At 37.1% G+C, this 26,655-nt stretch overlaps 2 protein-coding genes across 3 annotated transcripts in view; one reads left to right on the forward strand and one right to left on the reverse strand.

Moving 5' to 3' along the window:
- Positions 1-4,838: 4,838 nt before the first annotated feature.
- On the reverse strand, positions 4,839-16,696 carry ttll3 (tubulin tyrosine ligase-like family, member 3). The gene is made up of 14 exons (XM_051896351.1): positions 16,156-16,696; positions 14,134-14,233; positions 13,699-13,772; positions 12,768-12,871; positions 12,466-12,631; positions 11,711-11,766; positions 11,469-11,597; positions 11,244-11,358; positions 10,428-10,538; positions 10,162-10,354; positions 8,980-9,128; positions 8,655-8,898; positions 7,640-8,075; positions 4,839-6,908 (listed from the first exon to the last, which is right to left on the reverse strand). Exons 3-14 carry the CDS (start codon positions 13,715-13,717, stop codon positions 6,303-6,305), a joined length of 2,328 nt encoding a protein of 775 aa, XP_051752311.1. The 5' UTR covers positions 13,718-13,772; positions 14,134-14,233; positions 16,156-16,696; the 3' UTR covers positions 4,839-6,302.
- slc4a8 (solute carrier family 4 member 8) overlaps positions 15,468-26,655 on the forward strand; it is a 30,570-nt gene continuing 19,382 nt past the window's right edge. Inside the window, exons 1-2 of one of the 2 annotated variants that reach the window (XM_051896348.1) lie at positions 15,468-15,784; positions 26,567-26,648. In XM_051896348.1, coding sequence (XP_051752308.1) covers positions 15,740-15,784; positions 26,567-26,648 — 127 coding nt within the window. In that variant the 5' untranslated portion in view covers positions 15,468-15,739. The remainder of the gene's footprint in view (positions 15,785-26,566; positions 26,649-26,655) is intronic. The other variant, XM_051896347.1, reaches the window with a different exon arrangement.

A 26,655-nucleotide genomic window follows, 5' to 3' on the forward strand; every position in this document is an offset into this window, starting at 1 on the left:
GATCTCGAAGTGTTGAAATACTGACCCTACAGAGTTCAATTATTCGACCATAGAATCACTGACCCATAGATTTCAACCTTTTTGACTCCAAGGCCCACCACTGTCCTCAACAATAATCATAGGCCCCATGACATTTACAGTTGTGTGTGATTTACTGAATAAAGATTAAGGAAAAGGATTTTTTTTTTTTTAAATTTTACTCACAATTTGTACCTGATAAAATATTTTAGAGCCTGGCATAAATAGAAAAGTGTATTGTCATTATAAAAATGTTCATGGAGATTTAAGATTTTATTATTTACTCGTTTAACAAGCTTATGCTTGCTTTGTCTTATTTTAAATCATTTTAAGTTTTGCTAATAAAAAAGAACAGCTTCGGCATAACACCAGAGAAAATCTCTTTCAGTATGATCTTGGACAATGGGGGGCAATGGAGGTCAGAAGGTTGAGAATTGCTGCCCTAGAGCGTCTATCATTGCCCTTATAGTGTGCTGTATAAATGGCAGGGCTAACTTATCCTGAAGCATCCAATGGAGGTCAGAAGGTTGAGAATTAGCCTACTGCCCTAGAGTAGAGCGTCTATCACTGACCTTATAGTGCGCTGTATAACTGACAGCGCGAAATAACTTATCAAGAAGCATCCAGTCTCTGACAGGGCTCTTAACTGATCCTGAATCAGCTCCCCAATCAGTGACCTCACATCGTTATTTTATTGACTACTAAAGCGCGTTCCATCAGTTTTCATGGAGCAGTCATTTAATTCAAAGGAAACGTCTACTTACAGCTCAAAACTGGTCACTGAGGCGAAGCGGTCAACGACGTTGTCCTAATCACACATGATCTGACAAATTCCCTTCAATGAACCTGTATTTGTCCGGAGAATGACTCGAAAAGAGTTTAGTTTTATCAAACTGCTCCTGAGCATCTGCAAACCTCCCAGCGTACTTTCCCTCTTCAAAACGTTGCAGCCAGCAGAAATCCTCTAATTGACTATGTGCAGAGGAATAAAGTCATGCTTCTTTGGTTGTGCTGTTTGCTGCTGTGAAAGAACTGTAGTCCAGACTTGTTCAGACGCCTGCAGCTAACTAAATACATCCTTAGACATTCACGCTTTTCTCAGTATCGTCTTTCAGAACCCTGCACGAGCTGCCCGCCTTCTCACATTACAGCCAATCAAATCTTGAGTCAGCTGTGCTCGTGCGCTCTATCCTCTTGCCTGTACCTGCACAGGTAAATTGTACGTTCATAGCCTAATTAAATGTGTTATTTTTTCCAGGGGCCGAAACATCACAGCGTCTGATGAAAATAGAACAGTCGGGAGGCAATTATTAGGCTATTATAATTTTTTTTTTTTACCACATTAAAAATACTTTGTTATTTCCCACTCTTTAAAGACAAAATGGGGCAAATATGATTCGACAGTGTTCGCATGAATCATTATAATTTCATGATGCAGAGATTCGTGAACTAAGTAAAGTTTTAAATTAAGATGGCAGGTCCAGGGTCAAAGTTTACAGGATCACTTTGAGGCAATAGCAAAGAATTTGTCAAATTTAGGCGAAAAAAATCAGTTACATTTAGGCAAAAAAAAAAAAAAAAAAAAATCTGTCATGTAACCACAATTGCTTATATATTGGTTATATAGGCTTACAGTAAATATACTCTCTCTCTCTCTCTCTCTCTCTCTCTCTCTCTCTCTCTCTCTCTCTCTCTCTCTCACACACACACACACACACACACACACATACATACATGCACACTTGTGGCACACCCAAGCATCTGTCCACACTCATCTGGAATCCAAGCCTAGGGGGCATCCATCCTTTTTAAGACATAATCTTAAATTGCAGTAGTTTTCCCTCTCTTTATCCAAATGAATAAATTTTTTGGAGGTTTTCATGCTGTTTGGGTTCATTTAGAGAATTTTTGTGCTAAACAAAAGCAAAGAAGAACATTGCCATCACAGGTTTTCTCTAAGGGCAGGCTTAGACTTGTGCTGGAAACAAAGATCTGTGGGTGACAATGTGGTGGTATTCAGAATAATTATGTACTTTATATTAAGCAGCGGCTTATGTTACACATTTTTTGGGCTTAATATGGGTTGGTAGTACAATGTTCAATTTTAAATGAACAAAATGCAAAACTGATTTATGATTGCTTTAATAATTGATGTAAATTGAAATAGAGGGTTATGGCAGTGCATTAACATTGTATAACTGAAGCTTAATAATAATAATAATAATAAAAATATTTATTGGTATTATAAAAAAATATTAAAAATGATAAATGAGTAACATAATTATTGTTTTTATTTATTTATTTATTTTTTATAAACGCGTGGCAAGCATGGCAGATTCATGCACATTAGAGTTGAATGTATTCTCATTAAAAAAAACAGTCATGTATGCACTGAATATTAGCCAAGTCAAACATGGACTCTTTAGCTGGATGAAAAGTGGATGCAGAATGACACACATTCTTTACTAAGGACAGGAATGGGGAACAGGCTCATTCAGTGTCAGCTGAGATGTTGAAAGATGAGAAAATAGAGTCTGCAGCATCCCTCTGTACAGCAGGTTAGCAGGTGAAGGTGATCATGTGAGTACAGCATGCCTTCAACATGTTTTACCTGCTTAAACAGCACACAAACAGGTACATATGAGCCTCCATACACCAAGTAGTGCATTAAGGTCAGTGTTTTCTCAGGGCATGCTTGGTTGTTTTCCATGGGGCTAAGTATTTGAGGTTTATTGTCTGTAACTTGAAACACTGAGAAGACGCTTGGATTCTGAGTAGAGATACTGTAAATCAGTCCAATGATAGCTGTAATGAGATCAAACATGGCAGGAGAGCAGGATTGTACAAGTTGCACAAGGATTTACCAAGTAACATCAGTTTTTGAGCTTGCTCCTGCTCAGTTGTCTTGTCATCTGTTCATCATATAGACAGACCATATTTATGATGTAATGCAAAACTGATTTCTGTCCTCTTAGGACCTCTGTAATCAAAACAAAGATCCTCAAGGTTGGATATCTTGTCTGCTATACATCAGTATTCTAATTAAACTCAGGAATGACAGAATCATTTTAGGTGAACTACATCTTTAAATAACTGACTGACTAGATGATATTCTAGAGAAATTGAATAAATATAAAATGTTTGTATATGTATGTATGTATGTGTGTGTGTATATATATATATATAAATACATGATGACGTCCATTCCTTTGACTGAAAAACCAATCACACACACACACACGCAGGTACACGTACTACGCAGCTCACACATGCAACACATATTATTGTACATACACACATGTGCCTTCATATTTTGTGATGTGGTTACAGGGCAGATGGTGAAATGACGGAGAGCTGATAAATCACTGAGCGTTCCTATGTCACTCAGAAGAGATGATGCCCCAGAACTGCAGCCTTTAAATTACTTTACACTGACAAGGTTAATTGTTCTATGTTTTATTGCTATACAATCTTGAATAATAAATACACTCACTCTGAAACACTTTTTCTTATTACTCATAATAATAAACAAAATAAAATTTTAAATATAAAATAAAAAATTATATATATATATATATATAAAGACCATGCTAATGTACATGACAATCAGTAATGTTGAAAATGAACACTTCTGCCCTGCTATGACACTGCTCATATATATTTGTCAAGTTGTCTTTTTTCTTCTAGGCATGTGGTATGCAGAGTGTGTAAGAGGCTTAAGATGTTATTTTAGAGCTTTTCGTTTCTTTCTTTTATACTAACACCTACTGCTTCCAGCTATCTGTCTCTCCTCTGGTTTCATCCTCCTATTTAGTTAACAGCTCAATGGGTCACCGACCTGGCATTCCTGCCTTTTTATACTTAACATGCAGCACTTCCAAAGAACTTCTATTAAATCAACATGGAAGACAGTCAAGAATCTCTGAAAAAAACCAATGCAGAGAGATGAAATTTGCTGATTGCTCGGATTATCAATCAGTCACCACAGGGCTGATGGTCTTAGCTCCATTTAGAAAAGTGAGACAACATTCTAGAAGTGTTAAACAAAATGTGTACATACATGCCTACTTTTTTTTAGGCTCTGTAATTACTTGTCAAGATTGGCTTGCATGAGATACTTGAATGTACGTACGTACAAGGCTTACTGAAACATTAATCATACTTTTCTCTTCTATAAATATATACACAATTAAAACAATATAATTGAAATTCTTAAGTTAAATAAAAGATTGTGCAAGTTTTTCACTTATATAAACATATGGGCCTGAATGTAGAACATATGTATGACGTAAGTATCACTATAGTTTATTATGGTCATGGTTGGTGTTGCATATTAGTTGTGCCTCTGTAGGTTACACAAAGTTCACAGATGCCCAACATGTGTGTGTATGACAGAGAGAGTGGAGTGTATGAGAGAGAAGGGGTGAGAGATGAGTTTGTTTGATTTGCTACCACATTCTGTCATTTTTTCTTTTGAGGTCTGATGAATGTCCTAGACCACATGTGTCAATCTGTCAGACATATATTTATATATATATATATATATATTAGTAATATTCCATGCTTATTACAGTATGTATTATACACATACATGGCCACATGGATAATAAATCACCATTGTATTTTACAGTATACCAATGATAAAGTGATCAAAGGAAAACAAGCTTCTTTTAATTTTGCTGTGCGAAAGCTTGGTGGACAATGGGAACTTTGTTCACAATTACTAAAATTCCTTCATATATAAGTATTTTAGATTTTAAATACATACTATTCCAAATTAGATATACACTCCTTTGAAGATCTGAAAATAGACATTAACTTGAGAACTGCTGGAAGGTAAAAGGGAGTAAAAAACTGCAATACATGGCAACAATAATTTTTATAGTGTCTGCTAATGGGTGTGCGTACAAAGTAAGTGTTTGTTAATAGTACAGTGATCAGCATGTCTCGATTTGCTTGTGTTTGTATAGTGCAATACCGCTGAATTACAGTCGAAAGCAAACACTGAGGAAATGTTTTGATATGAATGTAAGTTAATGGGTAAAAATAATAAAATATAATAAATAAAAATGCAATGTCTCTGAATTGCAGTTCAATGTAAACATTATAAAAGTTCTTTATCAATGGGTAAAAATAATTAAATAAAAAATTATGTAATTCATATAGAAAATAAGAACAGAGACAGGTGAAAGCATAAGTTCTCAAAAAAAATTAAAGAATAAAAAAAAATCAATTAACAAAAATAATATTTGTGATTTTCAAGTGCTTTTTATTGTAGAGGTTCATCAGGATGATCAAGTTTATGCAAAAATGTCCCAAAAACCCATTCTTTTTGTTGACATTATGACATGCAAAATGGTATTAATCGCATATTATAACAAATGTATCCATGATAATGGATTTAGCATGCAATTCATATGATACTACTTTATGATAAGCACTGACAAAAATGAGAAAGATTAAAAGAATGAATGCTAGCTCCATCTAGTGGTGAGTTTGGTTAACGGTTAAAGGCATGAGTTATATAAAACATCTACTAAGCTAACTTCAAATTGCAAAAATTTGAAAACTAGTGTTTCCAATAATTAACATTGTCAACAGTCAGCTCATATGGAAACATCCTGACATCTAGAATACAAAATTCAGCACCATAGATTAATACTACAGTCAGTACACCACAGTTGACAGTGACCATGCTAATAATCATCAAACATAGCACCGGTGAAAGGTTGCCCATATCAATATAATACAGAATTAGGCACTCCATAATAGTACTACTGTATATCTCACATTGAATTTAATTAATTTATGTTAAAAAATGTGTCTTTATCCATAAAAGAGTCAAAAATTAAAAGCTGTTGCATGGTTTCAGAAGATTTGAAGTAGAGAGCACAAGTCAAATACGCTATGTGGTGCTTTTTGGTCCTTTTTAAACCTTGGTGTATGCCTCCATTATATGGAAGAGACCAGATCAGCCAATTTTATGCATAAGATCTCCTTTTGTGTTCCACAGGAAGAATCTTCAGTTTTGGATACGCATTAGGATATAAGAGTAAATAATGACAGATTTTTTTTTTTAAGTGCTCTTAATCAGTAAAAAGGTGCTTCCTCAACTAATATGCTGTTCTCCTTCTTATTTCTGATGGTAGATTGATAAGGTATATGGGTTTTGAATCCAGTGTATTTAAAGATAAACTCACAATACAATTGATGCAGTCTAAAACATATTCATTCCATTTAGGTTAGAATCTGTTTGAATGAAATCATGTTCTCCAAAAGGTTCCTCAGGATGACTTCGGCCCTTCTCTCTTTGTAAAAGTGTCCGTGGTCCGTCTATGGTTTAGTGAAAGGTGCTGCTGCATAGGTAGGACTGGATAAGATATATTGACTGTGTGTATGTCGTGTTTGTAGCGACAGGAGGTGAGAGTTTGTCTAGGTCGTATGCTGATCACGTCCAGTGAGGGGGTTGGGCGGTAAAGAGATGGAAGGTTGCTGCGTGTCCTGTGTGTGTGAGGGTGATCGGGCTGGGCTAGAGTGGGTGAGAGCTTTTGTGGATGAAGTTCTGCTGGGTTGGGAAGAACACAACAGTTTGAAGGTAAGACTAGTCTGTGGGGACGTTTCCTCAGTTTAGGGTAAAAGGTTGAAGATTGCTCCAATGTGACTTTACGGGAAGGGAGGGTAGGCCAAGCCTTTTTTATCTTTTCTGATTGATTCTCCTTGCCAGAAGTGCAATGGCTGCTTATAAGTGAAGGCTTGTGATTGGTGGATTTTGATAGCGGCTCAGGGTGAGACTGAATGAGAGGCTTGTAAATAGGGGCACGGGGACGTCTGATTGAAGTCCCCTCTATGAGAAGATTCACTCCCACATACTGAGGAACTTCTACTGCTGCCTGAAAACATGAGAAAAATTAATAAAATAAAGTTAGTTATTAAGACCCAAAAAACTATTAGACTGTATGTGACATTTTCAGAACAATTACATTCTCATTACTGTAACGAACATATATATTAAAATTAAATATTAAAATCAATTTTTAATTGTTTGTTTAATTATTTAAAAGCAATTATTTAATTATCAAATGCCACCAAAAGTTGAGTAAAGAAATTAATAACTTTAATCAGGAAGGACACATTAAATTGATAAAGTCACAGTAAAGACATTGTTACAAAAAAAAAATCTATTTCAGAAAAATGCTGTTAATTTGAAAAAAAAAAAAAATTAACTGGCACAACTGTTTTCAACATTGATAATAATAGGAAATGTTTCTCGAGCAGCAAATCAACATATTAGAATGATTTCTGAAGGATCATGTGACACTGAAGACTGGAGTAATGACTGCTGTGAATTCATCTTTAACATCACAGGAATACATTTTAAAATATATTAAAATAGAAAATAGTTATTTAAATTGTAATACAATATTACTGTACTGTATTTTTAATCAAATAAATGCAGCCTTGGTGAAGATAAGATACTTATTTTAAAAAAAAAACATTAAAAAATCTTATTGACCCCACAGTTTTGATCAGTAGTATATATGTTTTTTTTCTTTTGGCTTGGTGATCTGGACATTTCTTGACAGATTTTATGAGATTTACCCATATCACTCTTTTTGTATACCTGTTTGTATATGAGCTGGAAGCCACCAGTGTGAGTGTTGCGGTCACAGCGTCGATCCAGCACCACCCGCAAAGTGTCTTCCTGTACAGCGGGGCAGAGTCGAGCTGTGACTCCTGTGGAGGGTGCCATGGTGGGGCTGGCATTGATCTCCAATAGCCAAGGTCTCAAATCACGCCCCAGCATAAAGTCAGCTCCGTAGAGCTCAAAACTGGCTTTACGAGGTTCCACACTGTCCTGTGCAGTCAAGAGAGTTTGGATAACAGCCTTCTGCATACCTGGAACCACCACCCCTTCCCACAGACCACCACGGCCTGAAGCAGCCAACCAGGAGCAGAACTGCGAACACGACCACATGCACTCAGCAGGTAGAGAAGGATTGCGATCTGGGCTTGGCTGAAAATGCTTCTGGATGGAGTTGTTGCAAAGATGTACAGAGCTGAGGGTGGAAAGTACAGAGGGAAAAGATTAGTTAAAGCCTAGAAAGATAGTTGAAGGGCTTATAAATAATCCATCTTAAAAGAATAGTCAAAATAGTCATTCCAAACCTACTTATAACTTCTTTTTTTTTGTGGAACACAAAAGTAGATATTTAAAGAATGTTTCAACAGTTTTTGTTCTTACAATAAAAAAGTCAGTGGGGTCCAAAACAACATGGGACTCCTTGACTTTCACTGTATGGACAAAAAACATTGGAAACACTTTACAATAAGGTCTGTTTGTTAACACTAGTTAACATGAACTACCAATGAAACATTAAGCATTATTAATCTTAGTTAATGAGTTAACTGAATTGGCAAAGATTAATAAATACCGTAACAAATTAATCATTGTTAGTCAGTATGTTAATGCAGTAAGTTAACTAATGTTAACTAATGAAACCTTATACATATATATATATATATATATATATATATATAGTGCTTTACAGAAGAAAGTCATAAACGTTTGTAACGATATGAGGGTGCGTAAACGATGACAGAATTTTCATTTTTGGGTGAACTATTTGTTTTCTCACCTGTCCAATGTATGAGTGGAGTAAGGTTGGGTAGAAAAACGGAGGTAGCACTCACGGTAGAACCACACAGTAAGAGGGTTCCAGTCTGTGACCAGGAACCACTGCCTTACATCAAACTTAGTGTTATGCACGAGGAGGGGCCGCTCCAAGTACTTCTGCACCACCCACTTACTGTCCTTCATGATGCCGTGGTCTCCATCTACCAAACTCAACATCTCATCCAACTTGTTCATGCACATTATACCTACAACAGTAAAGTCAAGAGTAAATTAAATAGTTTTGCAATATCTTTTACACCATTGGCCTTCAGTGTTCACAAACACACCTCTGCCTCGTGACTTGGCCCCAGGTTTAATGATCCAGATGTTGCAGAGTCCATCAGTCTCCATCTGAGGGCAAACTTGACGCATCTGTTCCAGCATGCATTTACAACGCTCTACATATTCTTCACAGCCCTCTATCATCAGTCCTTCACTGCAAAGGAAAAGAAACAGCAAGAAAGCTTTCTCTAAACTTACTTTTATGCATCTTCACTATTCTACAGAGAAACGTATTGTTTGCTTGCAAAACTTTTGTGATGGAAATAATATGAGATGGAAGGAAAAAATGTTTCAATGCTTTTCCAAGTGAATGCAAAGTTTCTCAGGGGGTCACAATACTTTTGTGAGAGAACGCAAAGTTTTGTGAGAGAATGCAAAGATTCTCAAGGGAACACAATACTTTTGAGAACGCAAAAGCAATGAAATACAAAGTTCTGTCATGAGACTCTAGATGGCGCAGGCAAATAGGTCCTTTAACTCAACCTGCTCGTAATCACATCATTATCTATAGGACACGGATGATTGGTTCCTGCTGTATCAGTAGCCAAAGAGCTTGCATGCTCAACCTTCAAAATACATGGGTAACATTTACCTTAGCCGTGCAGCGCGCTTTCAGAAACCCTCCACCTTCCCCAGCTCCACCTGTATAGATCTGCTATGGGCAATTCATGTTCACTATATTGTACAGCGGCAGCATGTCTTACTTGCTCACAGCAGCGTGTCATGTATGTGTTGGCAGTGGCAAGTCCCTTACTTGCTCTGCAGCAGCAAAAATAACCTACAGCAGCAGCAGCAATAAAAGCAGCAGTGTAGCAGATCTATTCCGCCAAGACCAAACATATCAACATTGTCAAATCCATTACCATCCCAAACACTTCGAGAGTTGCCATGACAGAAATGTAATTTTTCCTCCCATCTCATATTTTTACATCACCATGTCCCCTTCTCTTTTCAGAGAAAACAAGGGATTCTTTCATTTGTCTAATGTTAGAAAGTTGCATTAGTTTGTAATGAAGCATTTTTGCTGTTTAGATTCATAAGATGATTTATTTTACATTATATAATTTTCAGTCCCAAAACTTACAGTTTACTAAGTACATTTAACTCTTTTTTTAAAAGATCAAGAATTTATTCATGATATTACTCTTTTAAGCAATATTAGATACTATAAAAAAAACAATACTCACTGAATAACTAAATAATAATTCTGAAGAAACACCTTCCACTGTTGCTCTGAGAGGGTAGGGGTTGTTTCCAAAGTGATGTCTATGTCACAGTGTTCTAAACTGTTCAGATGCTCCTGGCATACATGTAATGCACTGTCAATTAATGAAGTTCCAACCCTCTGATTGGTGTGCTGTTTACGCCGCTTGCTCGGACCTAAAAAGGAGGGAAGATGTGTGAATATGTGTGAGTTCTAATGTGAGCATGTGTGTGTTAGTGTGTGTCATACCATGAGACTTAGCATCATGCACCTCTCCTATTCTCTCCCACTCTGAATCCCCACCATACTTCTCCAAAATATACAGCAGTAGACTTGTGCATGCAGTCCGTCTAAAGTCCTCTGTAAAGCAACAGTAAGGGAGGATCAGGTCTGGCAACACAAATATTGCAGGTTCAATCCGAGGTTGGGATGACATGAACCGTTACAAAGAACATATATCACAATTGTGCCTGACAGCAACACTTAACCCCAGATTACTCCAGAGAGACTATGAAGTTCATGTGGTGTGAATTACTTTGGGGGGAAAAATCATTTGTTAAAGGGGACCTATTATGCCCCTTTTTACAAGATGTAAAATAAGTCTCTGATGTCCCCAGAGTGTGTATGTTTTAGCTCAAAATACCCCACAGATAATTTTTATAGCATGTTTAAAATTAAAAAATGTGCAGTTTTTGTGTGTCCCTTTAAATGCAAATGAGCTTGTGCTCCTGACCCCCTTTCAAGAAGAGGGTGGAGCTTCAAGAGCTCATGCTCCATCATACCAGCAACAACAAAACAGGACAATCTCACGCACTGAAAATGTCAGAAACGGTGTTTAGCCTTATATGTCCGAACAGGTGTCGGACAATGATGGAAAGACTCAAGAAGACGTGACAACATGTAGAATGCAACCGGACGTTTCTGAATGTATTGCAATAAGGGTGAAAAGATGGATGCGACAGCTTGAGCAGACCCTCGTTTGTAAAGAAACGAGGAAAAAAAAACAAGTTGCAAATAGGGAAAATACAGCAAGGACACAGTATATTCCAGATTAAGAGTACTGACCAATAAAAGCATGTTTCTCATCCTCCGCCCCCAGTCTGTAGCAGCGTGGGAAGAATGTATCAGGATCTGCTTCATCAAACCACTGCAGATTTCTCAAATTCAAACACAAACCAACCTGAAAACGATGTAGTTATGAAACAATAGGTAATTGAGTAAGAGAAAGAGTTTTTATGCGTAGAGGAATTTTAGTTCGGAAAAGCTTAATTTGTCAACTTTGCGATGAACCTTGGTGGTAAATGATCCCGACTTTGCGTAATGATTGGTCATCTGATCTTTACGTAAAGACCGGCAGTCGATTGAATCCCTCTTTGTTGTCCAGTAGAAATACGGGGTCTCATTGCGAACCAACCGTGACTATGAAATAAAAATAAGGATCAGAAACTGTCCACTGTCCACAAATTACATTAAAAAACCCAGCTGCTTTGGCAACTGTCATTGAAATGTAATTATACAGTTTTTATACATACCATTAGGTCGTACAGATCATCTGCTTCATCGTCCCTCTCTCCCTCCTCTCCTAACTCTGCGTAAAGAAATCGAGAAGGTGGTGTGACAGGAGTCAAGGGACTGAAAGAATGATCTGTCACTGACATCTGTTTGTACTGTAGGAATGAGTGGTGTCAAGTTAGCTGCTCAAACTATCATATCGAGCTTTAAATTACAGTAAGTCATTAACTAAACACAGATGGTAAATGTTTAAGTCATTTGAAATAGATTTTTTTTTTAAATTATAAATGTCTTTACTGTCATTTTAGATACATTTAATGTGTCCTTGCAAAATAAAAGTAAGCTAAATAAAAGTTATAAATAAAAGTTAACAACAACAAAAAGAAAAACTTACAGACCCTAAACTTTTGAACAGTAGTCTACCTACAGGTAGTTATCTTACAATAACTTTTACAGTAACAATAATTTTATAACAAAAATGTTATATTGATTTAATAATAATTACTTCCAGAGGGGAGAAACAGTGGTCCTAGCTAATTTGCTGATTGGTATGTGGGCACTAGACATAGAAGGATATAGCTGTGTGTTCTATTTTATTAATTTTAAAAAAAAAAAATTATTTAGTCATTAGCTTCATTAGTAATTAGCCATGCCTAACAGATTTGTCCCCTATCTATAGCTAAGTAAATCTGCACACACACAGAAATTGACAAGCCTTATCATCTAGGTAGAGTGATGGAAAGGATCTCATCTTGGTCCTGTCAGATACTCTCACCATCATCATCACTGCTGCCACCCTCATCTGTGGCTTCCGTTTCAGGATCATGTCGACGGGGCTGTGGGAAAGAAGGCCGTGGTAGTCGCCGCTCCACCCATCCTCTTGCACGCAGGCCTGCGCGGATTACAGGATATGGGCCTTGCACTGAGAACACTTTCTTTTCCTACAGCAGAATCATCACAATCGTCAATGTATGTTCATTGAAATCTCATTGGCATCATTATATTTAATGATTAAAGATCCGCAGTTATTCGATGCACTACTTCTACAAAGATTCATTGAGAGTTTAGAAGTCTAACCTTTATTGCTTTGTCCACTAGTGTCTTAGCTGTCCTCAGTCTGTCCCCATTAATCAGAGGCAGATTTAGATAATTACAGCGAACTTTTCCCTCCAAGGGTGGCACTGTGACATACACAGAAATGCTTTACAAAAATGCTGCACACAAAAATAACAGGGTGGATCTCTAGTGTGTGTAGGTTTGACTATAGTTGTATGGGCCAATTTTTCAAAATCTTTACAAATACACTGAAATTCAACCTGTGACAATATCCGAAGTGGTCCTCATTATATGAAAGACTCATAATTTGGCCAAATCACGTTTTGATATAATCTAATAATTCAATCTAGTCATCAGGTTTGTTTGAGTGTAGGGTATAAAATAACAATAGTTTAAAAAAACATTGTGCCTATAAGAATGCCTCACTAATATACACTACTGTTCAAAGGTTTAAGGTCTGTAAGATTTTTTAATGTTTTTGAAAGAAGTCTCTTATGCTTTTGATCAAAAATACAGTAAAAACAGTAATATTGTGAAATATTATTCCAATTTAAAATATGATCCTTGAGCCTGATCCTTCAGGAATGATTCTAATATGCTGATTTGTTGCTCAAGAAATATTTCTTATTGTTATCAGTGTTGAAAACAGTTGAGCTGCTTAATACTTGATGATATACATTTTTTCAGGATTCTTAGATGAATAGAAAGTTCAAAAGAATTTATTGGAAACAGTAATCTTTTGTAACATAAATGTATGTACTGTCATAAGTAATATTAATATGTCCTTGCTGAATTAAAGTATTAATTTCTTTCAAAAAAGCTTACAGACCCCAAATGTTTAAACTGTAGTGTAGTTTCGAAGGTCTCTGCATGTCTATGTTAGGTAACATTATAGGGACATCAAAAGTAATTAATAAATAAGTGGTGAAAATGTGGTAAAAGAGTGTGTTACCTTGCATATGCTGGTGCATGATTGAGTTAATTCTCACATCACTCACAAAATGGTTCAGTCTTTCCCTTTTTAACCTAGAGGTAGACGTAAGATGAATTTAATGCCATTGTTCACACTCTTTCACACACAAATACGAGAAGTGACAGCTCTGGGTCATGAAAGCCAAGCGAACAATGCATCAATAGTTGAACACTGTAATTTGTCATTGCCTGGAAACGGATTTACACAATAGCTCATGCTCGGATTCAACACAAAACAGTTCTATGCACATTCCTTCCTAAATAAAGAATCACATCACAATATTAAAATTAAAAATTATTTCATAGGTTTATAGATCAACTTGACATCATAAATCTTAAAACATAACAAAACTCGTGAATCTCCACATGCCTGTTCACGACCAAGTTTATCTAGAGATTCGCTGAGCAAACTCACCTGGATTGCTAGAGTACATTCACCTCTGGATTTGACACCCGCCAGAAGCCGTCTGTGAAAATCGATAAGGTCACTGGTGCGCCCAGCCAGCCCAGCAGAGCTGCAGAGAAATGCTCAATCAGCACATGCGCACTGCACACATTCCAGCTCCAGCATGCTGTTTACATCACCCTTAACAACTGTTTCCTGGAAACGGATGACGCCGTGCGGCAATCCAGTGTATAAACACGCAAAGCTACAGTTGGACGCTGAGAAGGAATTTAATATCAAATATTTATATAGCCTAATGGTTAACGAAAGGGACTTTTAATGAAATATTCGAATATCACCCCTTTATTATACTCTTTTGGCTGTATTACTTAAAGACCTATAGGCTAATGAATATTATGGATATTAGCGCTAAATATAGAATATTTCAGACTTGTCAGGGGAGTTGAGCACAACAGTCTCATTATATAGTGATGATGTCCCCATACAGCACAATAGTAACAATTAACTTATATAATTGGGCGAATGACAATTAATTGAATTATTCATGAAATGTTCCAGAACAGATTGATTGTTAAAGCGTCATATCATTTGTCATGTCTACATGATCTTTTAGCTTGGCCAAAGAGAACACAACAATATGCACAACGCTATTTATCATTATGCATGTTTACGGTATGACCAAACTGTTCCATAGACACTGCGTCTCTAAAATAATTATGTTTTGTATTATGTTTATTTGTGATTACTAATAACCTGTCCATTTGGAATAAAGGCAGTCCATGTACTGCCTGTACATAGTAGTAGCCACTAGATGGCAATGTACTCTGGATGAGTTGGACTATTACACTTTGTGAAACAGGAATTTAAAACACCATTGCTATATTTCGTATGGTAAGAAGAGAGAAAATAATTACTAAATTAAATTAATATATTTTATTAAGTTGGTTATCATTTAAATAGGCTAAATAAATAAATGTACATATGTAAAAAATATATTTGTAGGGCAAAAATGACTGAACAGTTTGAACAGAGTAGACTTATCACAAAAAGAAAATAATAAAACCCCCGTTTTCAATTACAGCATGTGTAGCTTTGAAATGTAGTTCACTTAGTCACTAAATAATGATTTTTCTCCAATAACTGTAGTACATTTTATCTCAATATACGATGTAGACCTCGCTTGAGATGTTATTCAGATTAATTTTTCGTCGTCATTAATTGTAGGCTACATTCATTAGTACATTCTTAACTTATTTCCTGTAGGTAGGTGCAAACCCGCATCAATCGAATTACAGCTTCAGCAACAGTCCCAGTTCGAGCTCTCTGATTGGCTGGAAGACATATGATGCTGCCACAGTCTGTACCTCTTTCCAAGTCCTGGAGAACGCGCGCCTAACAACAGCATTAAAGTATAGACAGGGCGAGTGTGCGTGTATAGGCTATCTCAACGTTAGTTTAAGACAGGATCAAGAGTAGGTTACTTAATGTCTCCCGATCTAATCCTATATGCATCAACTGATCTGGAGTTTCTCAACAGGAACTGCTAATCTGAGCTGCGTTGCTGAATTCTTTCTGTAGAAGCTGCAATCGACTCTGCTTTAAAACGGAGTTAACCATGCCTGCCGAAAACAGCGACCAAGAGAGCATGCTGAGCTATCAGGTAGTTAAAACGATGCATGCTTATGTGTTTATTGTACATGTCTATTGGTTTTATTCCTCTAGTAACTTAGAATAGGGCATCTGCTGTAGCAAACAATCTGCAATGTGCTGTTGTGTATCTCACTAACCATAATATGTCAGAAATCACAAATCTATATAAGATTGCCTTTTAATTTTAAAATTCGTAAAAGGGAATACAAATACATCCGGGCGCCCATTAGTGCAGGGATCAATAGTACTGTGTGTTCCCTCTCGCCCCCTTTGCCACAAATATCTTATCGACGTTGCACTTTCGGTGCACAATTGCATCCATTTAAAAGCAGAACGTTTCTTACAAATCTGCGACTCTAATAGATTACTATGCGATATTACCTTAATTTGTGCTCCGCGCGTGGATGTGTATTATTGCAGTGTTACAGGCACGTGCAGCAGCAGTATTCCCATTGCCAGGGACAACAGCTCGCATCATTCGTTTATTATCCGCGTCATTGACTGTGTGCTTGCCGGTATAGCGGTGTCTTGGGGAAGGCTTGATGGGCGTTCTTGCAGAGGGATCCGCACTGTCATTTTGTAATGGGTTGAGTATAAGAGCGCAGGATAGAAATAGCACATAATGTATAATTTACTATCCATTATACCGATGCTGCAAGAGGGTGCGCGTAACATCATGAATTGATTGAGAAATTAAAGCTTTCAGGATTTGATAGTTTTGCATCTAATAAGATTATTGTGCAAAATATGGCTTCCTTTGGGGCGCTCTTACTGTCAGCGTACCCCGTTACCCTCAAATGACCTTGACGCCATCCTCTCTCTCACTCTCTCTGTTCTCTGTCGGCAACAGCGTTATTGGTGCAGTTATTCAACGCCAAAGTAAACGCTGAATGCTGGAGAGAGATGCTTGTAGGCAGCTTATCATTTGGCGTTCGGAGGAAACCTGACTCCTGGCTCTTTTGAGTAGGCCTGCTGCTAACTGTCATTAAAGATGAAAGGATTAATTCACCCATAAATCGAATTCATCTTTTACTCAACCTCATGTCTTTCCAAACCAGTCTGAATTTCTTTCATCTGTGGAACACAAAAGGAGAAATTTTGAATAATACATTAGTCACTCTTGTACATGCAAAAGTATCATAAAAGTCAGCTATATGACTTGTGTGCTACATTCCCATTCTTCTGAATCCATACAATGGCTTGTGTGTGCAACAAACAGACCAAACAATCATTAGTCACTGATTGTTTTCCCTTTCAAGTGGGTTTTTAACAACTACAGCTGGATCACTGAGTCAACTGGAGAACTGGATCAATCCACTTCATTAGCAAATCACTGAATGGATCAACTGATTCATTGATAAAATCTGACTCAAAAGAACATTTGTTGATACATCTGACATGGCTGTTTCTCTCATGAATGCGCCAAGGAAAGTTTTTGAGTGAATTATGATTTAAAAGACTTGTATAGCACACAAGGCATATGAATTAGTTTGCTAATGTTTTCATGTTTGGATGAACTATTCCGTTCATGTTTCATAACAACTGCTTGAGGGATTCACTATGAGACAAAAAAAAAAATTACATAAAATTATGAGAATAGAGTTTACCCAGCGGTACTTCTGAACACTTGTAAGAAAACTTTATCATCCAGTGGATAGTGACTGTTGAGAGAAAGAGCACGTGTAAAGCCTCATTTTGTCAGAGAAACCGATCAATAGTTTTTCCATTTGTTGAAAAACGTGGTGTTTATTCAGACACTCTCAATAGAGAGAGTGAATGTGAGTAACCCATTCAGAACGTGTCTACTTTTCCCCCCCTTTTTTGTCTTGGCTCAATATGTCCATTACATTACTTGCTGCCTGAAACTTTTCATTTTAACCCAGTGAAACCCAGTTTTCTAGTGAAACACTGTTTCTCTGTCTACTACCTAAGAGATTTTATGTAATGCATTTAACATCCCCCTGGCCTGTAGTCAATAATTTTATCCCTTAAAACTCATCTTTAATCACCAAAATCACATATTTAAATATTTTTACCTGTGAAACAAAATTCTTCATGTCGTAAAATAGCTTGAATGTAACTCTACACCGTTGCTTCATTTAGTATATGCGGGTTAATGAATATGCAAATTGGCCCCACCTCCACTCTATCACATGACTCCATTTTGTGAAGATAAAATACATTTAATGTACAACTGAAAAAAAATATATAATATAAAATCTAAATACAAAATAAATATCTATTTGTGTGTGTGAAAATAAATGAATAAATATACATACACACACTATATGGACAAAAGTATTGGGACACACCTCTTAATTAAATTAAATTCAAGTGTTTCAATCAGACTCATTGCCACAGGTGAATAAAATCAAGAACCTAGCCATGCAGTCTGCATTTACAAACATTTGTGGAAAAAAAGTGTCATTCTGAAGAGCTCAGTGAATTCAAGCGTGGTACTGCAATAGGATGCCACCTTTGCATTAAGTCAGTTCATGAAATTTCCTGCCAAATATTCCACGGTCAATGTAAGTGGTATTATTGGAAAGAGGAAGACTTTAGGAATATCAGCAGAAGACCACGTAAAGTCACAGAGCGGAGTCACCAAGTGCTGAAACGCATGGTGCGTAAAAGTCGCCAGCGCTCTACTGAAGAGTTCCAAACTTCCACTGGCATTCATTTCTGCACAAAAACTCTATGGCGGGAGCTTGTGAAATGGGTTTCCATGGGTGAGCAGCTGCAAGTCTCACATCACCAAGTACAATGCCAAGCGTCGAATGGAGAGGTGTAAAGCATGCCACCACTGGACTCTGAAGCAGAGGAAAGGTGTTCTGTGGACTGATGAATCACGCTTCTCTGTTTGGCAGTCTGATGGGCAAGTTTGGGTTTGGCGGATGCCAGGGGAACATCACCTGCCTGACTGCATTGTGACAACTGTAAGGTTTGGTGGAGGAGAGATAATGGTATGGGGCTGATTTTCAAGGGATGGGTTAGGCCCCTTACTTCTGTTGAAGGAAATTCTTAATGCTTCAGCATACCAAGACATTTTGGACAATGTTATGTTTCCAACTTTGAGGAAACAGTTTGGGGAAGGCCCTTTTCTATTCCAGCATGACTATGCCCCAGTGCACAAAGCAAGGTCCATAAAGACATGGTTGGAAGAGTTTGGTGTGAAACCCTCCAAACCAAACTGATCATTAACCCCATCGAACCTTTGGGATGAACTGGAACGGAGATTGCAAGCCAGGCCTTCTTATCCAACATCAGTGCCTGACCTCACAAATGCTCTACTGGATGAATGGGCAAAAATTTCCACAGAAACACTCTAAAATCTTGTGGAAATGTTTCCAAAAGAATGGAAGCTGTTATAGCTGCAAAGGGGGACCAACTTCATATTAATATCTATGTATTTAGAATGCGATGTCATTACAGTCCCTGTTGGTGTAATGGTCAGGTGTCCCAATACTTTTGCCTATGATGATATCTCTTTCTGTTCAAGCCCTTTATATTAAGTATTTGTAAGAAAATCATTAACAATGTACTGGCTTAGAGATACATTGCCTTTAAATTTCATAATTTTGCTATCACTATCTGTCTGATGCTGTGCTCTCTTCACGCCTTTCAGTGTCTCTCTGTCTCTGCTTTGGTCACTCTTGTTTCTGATTTAAGAGAGCATGAATACTTACATAAGGTACTTTGCCTACATCCATTCAAAATAGTTAGCTAATAAAAGGCAGTCTTTGTGCAGGGTTCATATGTTTAATTAAAAACATGAATGCATGATACACCACCATTAGTGACACTACAATAGCATTAGCCTCTTAATGTATACACTATATTGCCAAAAGTATTGGGACATCCCTCCAAATTCCAGAATTCAGGTGTTCCAATCACTTCCATGGCCACAGGTGTATAAAATCAAGCACCTAGGCATGCAGACTGCTCCTACAAACATTTGTAAAAGAATGGGTCGCTCTCAGGAGCTCAATGAATTCAAGTGTGGTACCGTGATAGGTTGCCACCTGTGCAATAAGTCCATTTGTGAAATGTCCTCACTACTAAATATTCCACGGTCAACTGTTAGTAGTATCATAACAAAGTGGAAGCAATTGGGAATATCAGCAACTCAGCCAGGAAGTGGTAGGCCACGTAAAATCAGAGTGGGGTCAGTGCATGCTGAGGCGCACAGTGCGCAGAAGTCGCCAACTTTCTGCAGAGTCAATAGCTACAGACCTCCAAACTTCGTGTGGCCTTCAGATTAGCTCAAGAACAGTGCGTAGAGAGCTTCATGGAATGGGTTTCCATGGCCGAGCAGCTGCATCCAAGCCTTACATCACCAAGTGCAATGCAAAGCGTCGGATGCAGTGGTGTAAAGCACACCGCCACTGGACTCTAGAGCAGTGGAGACGTGTTCTCTGGAGTGACGAATCACGCTTCTCTGTCTGGTAATCCGATGGACGAGTCTGGGTTTGGCGGTTGCTAGGAGAACGGTACTTGCCTGACTGCATTGTGCCAAGTGTAAAGTTTGGTGGAGGGGGGATTATGGTGTGGGGTTGTTTTTCAGGGGTTGGGCTTGGCCCCTTAGTTCCAATGAAAGGAACTCTTAATGCTTCAGCATACCAAGACATTTTGGACAATTTCATGCTCCCAACTTTGTGGGAACAGTTTGGGGATGGCCCCTTCCTGTTGAAGGAAGTTCCCTCCCAACATGACTGTGCACCAGTGCACAAAGCAAGGTCCATAAAGACATGGATGAGCGAGTTTGGTGTGGAGGAAATTGACTTAGAACACCTTTGGGATGAATTAGAGCAGAGACTGCAAGCCAGGCCTTCTCGTGCAACATCAGTGCCTGACCTCACAAATGTGCTTCTAGGAGAATGGTCAAAAATTCCCATAAACACACTCCTAAACCTTGTGGAAAGCCTACCATGGTATTACCTTTGACATGCCAAAACATATTATTAACATGGTACCATGTCCAAGAACACGGTAATAACATGGTACTTTTTATTACTGCTGCATGGACAAGTACAGTACTCACACACAAACATACACTATGAATTCTGTGAAAAACTTGTGTATTTTGAAAAAAAAAAAAAAAACCCACAAAAACTTGTCACACACACCATAATACAAATACACATGTTTTTACATGCCACCACACATAAACCACCCTTTGTTTTTAACATACGCCCCTTACGAACATGATGCCATAACAAAGAATATTGTGATAAGGCTAAGATGGCAATGAATAGTCAATGAGTCATTCTGCCCAGAGTAACAGGTACCACAGCAACTCTCTCTATAGCCACAATACTTTATTCCTAGTCTGAATATACTGTTAGTACATGGAGAGTTACTCATTCTGCACTGTTGACCATCTCTCCCAGAAGTATGCTTTTAGTGGTTTATTGAAAAATTAGAAGTAATCAATAACATACATTCTAGCCCCTCACTTTCGAACAACATAAAAGCATTCACTTCAGAGTTGAAACGCTGTTATGGTTTGTGCATGTCTGTCTGCATGTGTCAGTGTATCTGTTCAGGCAGACGAGAGCATCTGGTAGTGGCAGAGGTAGTGGTCTGTGTCAAGATTACTAACATAACTGTCAAAGCAATGTGCTGGAGAGCGAGAGAGGAGGAGGAGGAGGAGGAGGAGGAAGGGCAAGAAAATGGCCCATGTGACCTCTGAAGGCAAAAGGACAATTTTTAGGTACCCACAGCCTAACCGACACATGGTACTGGTAGTGCTCTCCATCTAAACTATAGGGACTATTTATTAATTATCCTGTTTCTGCCTCAGAGTAAAAAACAAATCATTGGTAATTGTGGTTTTTTTTTTTTTTTTTTTTTTTTTTATATATATATTTAAAATATAATTTATTCCTGTGATTGCAAAGCTGAATTTTCAGCAGTCATTACTCCAGTCTTCAGTGTCACATGATCCTTCAGAAATCATTATAATATGCTGATTTGCTGCTCAAGAAACTTTTTTATTATTATCAATGTTGAAAACAGTTGCAATGCTTAATATTTTTGTGGAAACTGATACATTTTAAAAAGTTAAAAAGAACAGCATTTATTTGAAATATAAATATTTTGTAGAAACATTATAAGTGTCCTTACTGTTACTTTTGATCAATTAAATGCATTCTGGTGAGTAAAAGTATAAATTACTGGCCCCAAATGTGAGAAATACAGTTGCATTTATGAGAAACAGTCACAGTTGTGAGATATCAAGTCACATTGTGGCCTATAAAAATTACAAAAAATACATTTCTGACTTTCTGTCTTGCAACTAATTTCATAGCTCACAATTGCAAGATCGAAAGTCACAATTAAGAGAAATAAAGTAATCAAGGTTTCCATACAGTACAGACGTGTTTTGTGTGTATGCGTCTTTGATCAGGGATTGCATAAGTGTTGCCTGGTGATAAGGAGAGGTCTTTTTTTTTTGCCAGTGGAAAATCTCTTTGTGAGTGACACACACATACAGTACACACAGACAGGTATCTAGGTGACACAGGAGCAGTCTAGTCAGCTCAAGTGTTCTGTTATTATTTTAATTAGGCTATATGCTGATGTCAGACCAATAAAGGGAGAAAGACAAGGAGAGATTGAGAGAGGAGGAGTAGGAAAACTGTAGCACAGAGGAGATGATGAAAAATTAATATGTTCACATGATTAGCTCTACCTCTATTTTCTCCTTCCCTCTGGGTAAGTGTTTTAATGACAATAACTACTCAAATGATCCGTGACAAGGATAACATGGCACTCTGAATGATAAATTCGATTACTTCCCTCTGTTTAAGACTAATTTAAGTATGATTAGGATTACATAACAGAATAAAACAAAGAGAAACAGAACCAAATACACTGTCAAATTGAGTAATTATTCGAAAACCAACAAATAGATTAGTGAGGTTTACTATATATTTATCTAGTCAATTTCAAATATATTTCTACTATATATATACATTTAAAGTAATCCACTTTAAAGCACTACCACTACAAACATTCAGACGTCACGTCTCATGCTGTTTTTTAAATGTCCTGCCAAAACATTGTTAAGACAGCATTTAAAGTTTAAAATAGTCCAACCCTTAAAGAAACATGTCTTATTAAGGTCAGATAATTATGCAGGGTTCCTTAAGCTTGACTTGTAGACTAATTGTTCCACCAATCCACTGATTGGTCGATTCTGAAAATTTGTAGTTTTACATGTATTCACACATGCACTCATTCTTCAAAGGGAAAGCAAAGGGCTCGGTATACTGTATGAATTGGATCCACTTAGAAATCTCCAATTAGAAATCTCAGAACAGTAATCATTTAGAAGTGAGGTATATTCATAGTGATGTTGCATTGCGGCCATGTAACATCGATTGCCTGGAAATACATGTTAAAAACATTAAAATCACAGTCAGATTAGGGGAGCTAAGAAACTTGGCATTTTAAGCAATTGTTGTTAAGCCTGTAATAATTATAGTTCTGGTGGACCTTGATAAGATGACTGTAGGATAATTATATATTAGCTGGGATGTTGGAAACAAGACGAATGCTCTATAATGGAAAGCTACTGGTGCTTTTGTTGTAACACACAATGTAATGAATGACCTCAATGCTGATCCACACATGACTGCCAATCAATACCTCACTGATTAAACATATACATAAGCCGCAAGCTAAAACAGAACAGAGCAACATTTCCAAGTATGGCAACCCACATTTTAAAGTGAATAGGTTCATTTAACAAATCCTTTCACTTGAATCTATTATTATGGTACTGCACTGTTAAGTCCGTGAGAATATCTGCACCTTCTGATTTGCTGTATTTTGTAAGCACAAAATGTTCAGCTGGATTTATATAAATTCTAGGCTTGTGTTCCTGCAGTAGACAGATGTGAAAACACATTGATGAATCATATCTGTCATGGAAAGATAGCAGCATCCCAGTGGTATATCTCACACGCACACACACACACACACACACACACACAGGAGGTTTGGAGGTACATGGCTACAGTACCTTTATTCACAGACAATCACAAAGTCAGGTAAGAAGATCTTATGCTTATTTAGGCAACTTTATTTTATATTATTTTATTTCATTAATTGTGCATCTATTTTGGATGTCTTCATAACAAAACTGTCACAGGATCATACAATATTCATCTACATGTACAACATTGTGTCTAATAGGTTTCTAGGGTCAAACAGTTAATGTGCAAAATAAATTTTTCATGGTCTAGAGCAGTTGTTTTCAACTGGTTTGGCCATGGGACCCACAAATATATATAATAGATTTGCTTTTAAAAACCAAGCAAATTTATTTCACAAAAATGTTGACACACAAGTAGCATACACATAAATTGTACAAATATCACTAACACTGATGAGCAAAGGAGGCCTATAACTAAGGCAATTAAATAGCAGACCACTAGTTTTAGTTAATACAATAAAGTTAGTAAGTTGGTATGAGCCACAACAGTCATTAAAAACAGAGAAAATAACAGAATAAGTGAAAATAAAGTGGTATTTTGGAAACTACAGACACTATGGTAAATAAACATGAACTGTTAGGCTGATTAAAGCATATGGACATTAATCCTGATGAATAGAATGCTTCCTTCCCAGCTAACACACAATGTACCAGTTACGTAATTTATTGGTAGTTTTTGGTAATATCATGAATTACTATTTTACAACGTAACTACGATGTTGCATGCTCTAATTTCATTGCTCTTTATAAAGCCTGCGAAACAAAACATCTGACAAGGACAAGACAGTTCGTTTTTCTGAGGTGAGAGACTTTTTATGTCATAGCAAGATACTAAAATAATGACACTGACATACAGACTGACAACAGATAAGCCTACTGAATCAGGACAGCGCGTTTTTCTCAAGCAGTCTTTACTTACACTGTCTGACAGAAGAGTCAACAGCTTTCACGCACGCCTTTCAAAATAAAAGTCTCGCACTTCTTTGATTACACACTCCGCCACCCACCTGGTGTAGAGCAGGCCTGGGCAAAGTCGGTCCTGGAAGGGCCACTGCTTTGCAGAGTTTAGCTCCAACCCTAATCAAACAAACCTGAACCAGTTAATCAATGCCTTCAGTATTTACTAGGAGGCCACAGGCAGGTGAGTTTTATCAGGGTTGGAGCTAAACTCTGCAGGACAGTGGCTCTTCAGGAACTAAATTTGACACGCTTGGTTTAGAGTGAAAGTTGTCAACACTAAGTAGTGTACTTTTTATCTGATGAAAGCTATTCATATATATATATAAATATATGGTAATATTTTTAAGGTGCCTCTTTTACTTTGCAATTAGAGATTAAGTATAAAGGTCAAATTGTGAAAAAAAAATCTAATTTTCCTTAATTTTGATTAAGATCTTTTTTATTAGGATGTAACTTTCAGAAATGAAATTAAATAGAAAAAAGTGCATGTTTTAAAGATCAATTTACTGCTAATAAGGGCCAGAGAGAGTTGGAAATGGCTATGTAAAACTTATATTCAACAAATTATGACTATGCAAAAAAATAACATGACAAGAAGACCTCATGGAAATAAATAAAGTACTAAAAATTGTGATTTGAACCCTTGAAGCTTGATAAGAAAGCATCTGCTGCTTAGAACAACACAGTAAATGTCAGCATATTCATGCCCAGCCCTGTATAATAACTCTTAAGTCTGTTTTTCCCTCACATATATTCATCATCTGAGCACCGCAGCAAGAAAAGACCCTCATTTGAAATGCTGTTGAATTCATTGTGTGTGGCATAAATGTAATGTACAAAGTACAAAGGGAATGGAATAATACTACGGAGAGAGGGGACCAAGTTTCATTTTTAAACTAACTGCATTAATAATTGACAGCCATTCCTCAATACACCCCAACTCCTTAATACTCTGAACACCTGACTATGACACCTTAGGAATACACCCAAAAATATTGAAAAAAAACTTTGTGACTTCTGATACTAACAAATTATGGACAATTATTACAATTATTAATGAACAATAAACAAAAAAAAGAAAACAACATTCAATTCCTTTAAAAATTCCTGGCACAAAACAAAAAACAAAAAAACAATCTGATACAATTTCAGCTGATAAAACAACATACTCTGAACAAATAGTAACTCAAATAGCCAACTCAAAACATGCATGCACACGAACGCACATACACAGCTTCAGTGAATTCAAAGCCCAACGCTGAGTATACGCTGCATGCAACAAGCGAAGCAACGCATGCACCTAAAGAATTGATTGCAGAATTGCTCTAGCACCTGGAAAGATCAACAAGCAGCGTTCACGCCATCAAACATTCGAATATACGCACTCCCGAAAATCACCTTAAGCATGTCATACAGTATATGCCCTTGTGGTCGGTCCCAGTTGGTTCATTAAATCTCATGGGGCATGGCCCTGTGGACCAAACTTAACTATTCCTGCTACATGTGTATGTTCAGATTTGCTTATTTTGTGGGGACCAAATGTGCACACAAGGATAGTGAAACCTGAAATTTAGAATACAGGTGAATACATAGTGAATAATATTCAAACTAATATGTGAAAATAAAAGGTTTCTGTGAGCATAAGGTTGAGGCGATTAAAATGTATATAAACAACAGAAGTCAATGGGAAGTCCCCACAATGATAGAAAAACTAACTTTTGTGTGACATTCACAAATATTAAAAAAAAAAAAAAAAAAAAAACAATACTGTTTTTAATGAAAAAAAAAAGTTTATTTACGCACTCATTTAAGTAAGCCTGTGTCTTTCAGAGGCCTGATGAGGAAGCAGTGGTGGACCATGGTGGCACCAGCTCAGTTCTGAATATCCATTATGAGAAAGAAGAGCTCGAGGGTTAGTA

Source organism: Ctenopharyngodon idella, chromosome 6, assembly GCF_019924925.1.
Source record: "Ctenopharyngodon idella isolate HZGC_01 chromosome 6, HZGC01, whole genome shotgun sequence".
Taxonomy (NCBI): Eukaryota; Metazoa; Chordata; class Actinopteri; order Cypriniformes; family Xenocyprididae; genus Ctenopharyngodon; species Ctenopharyngodon idella.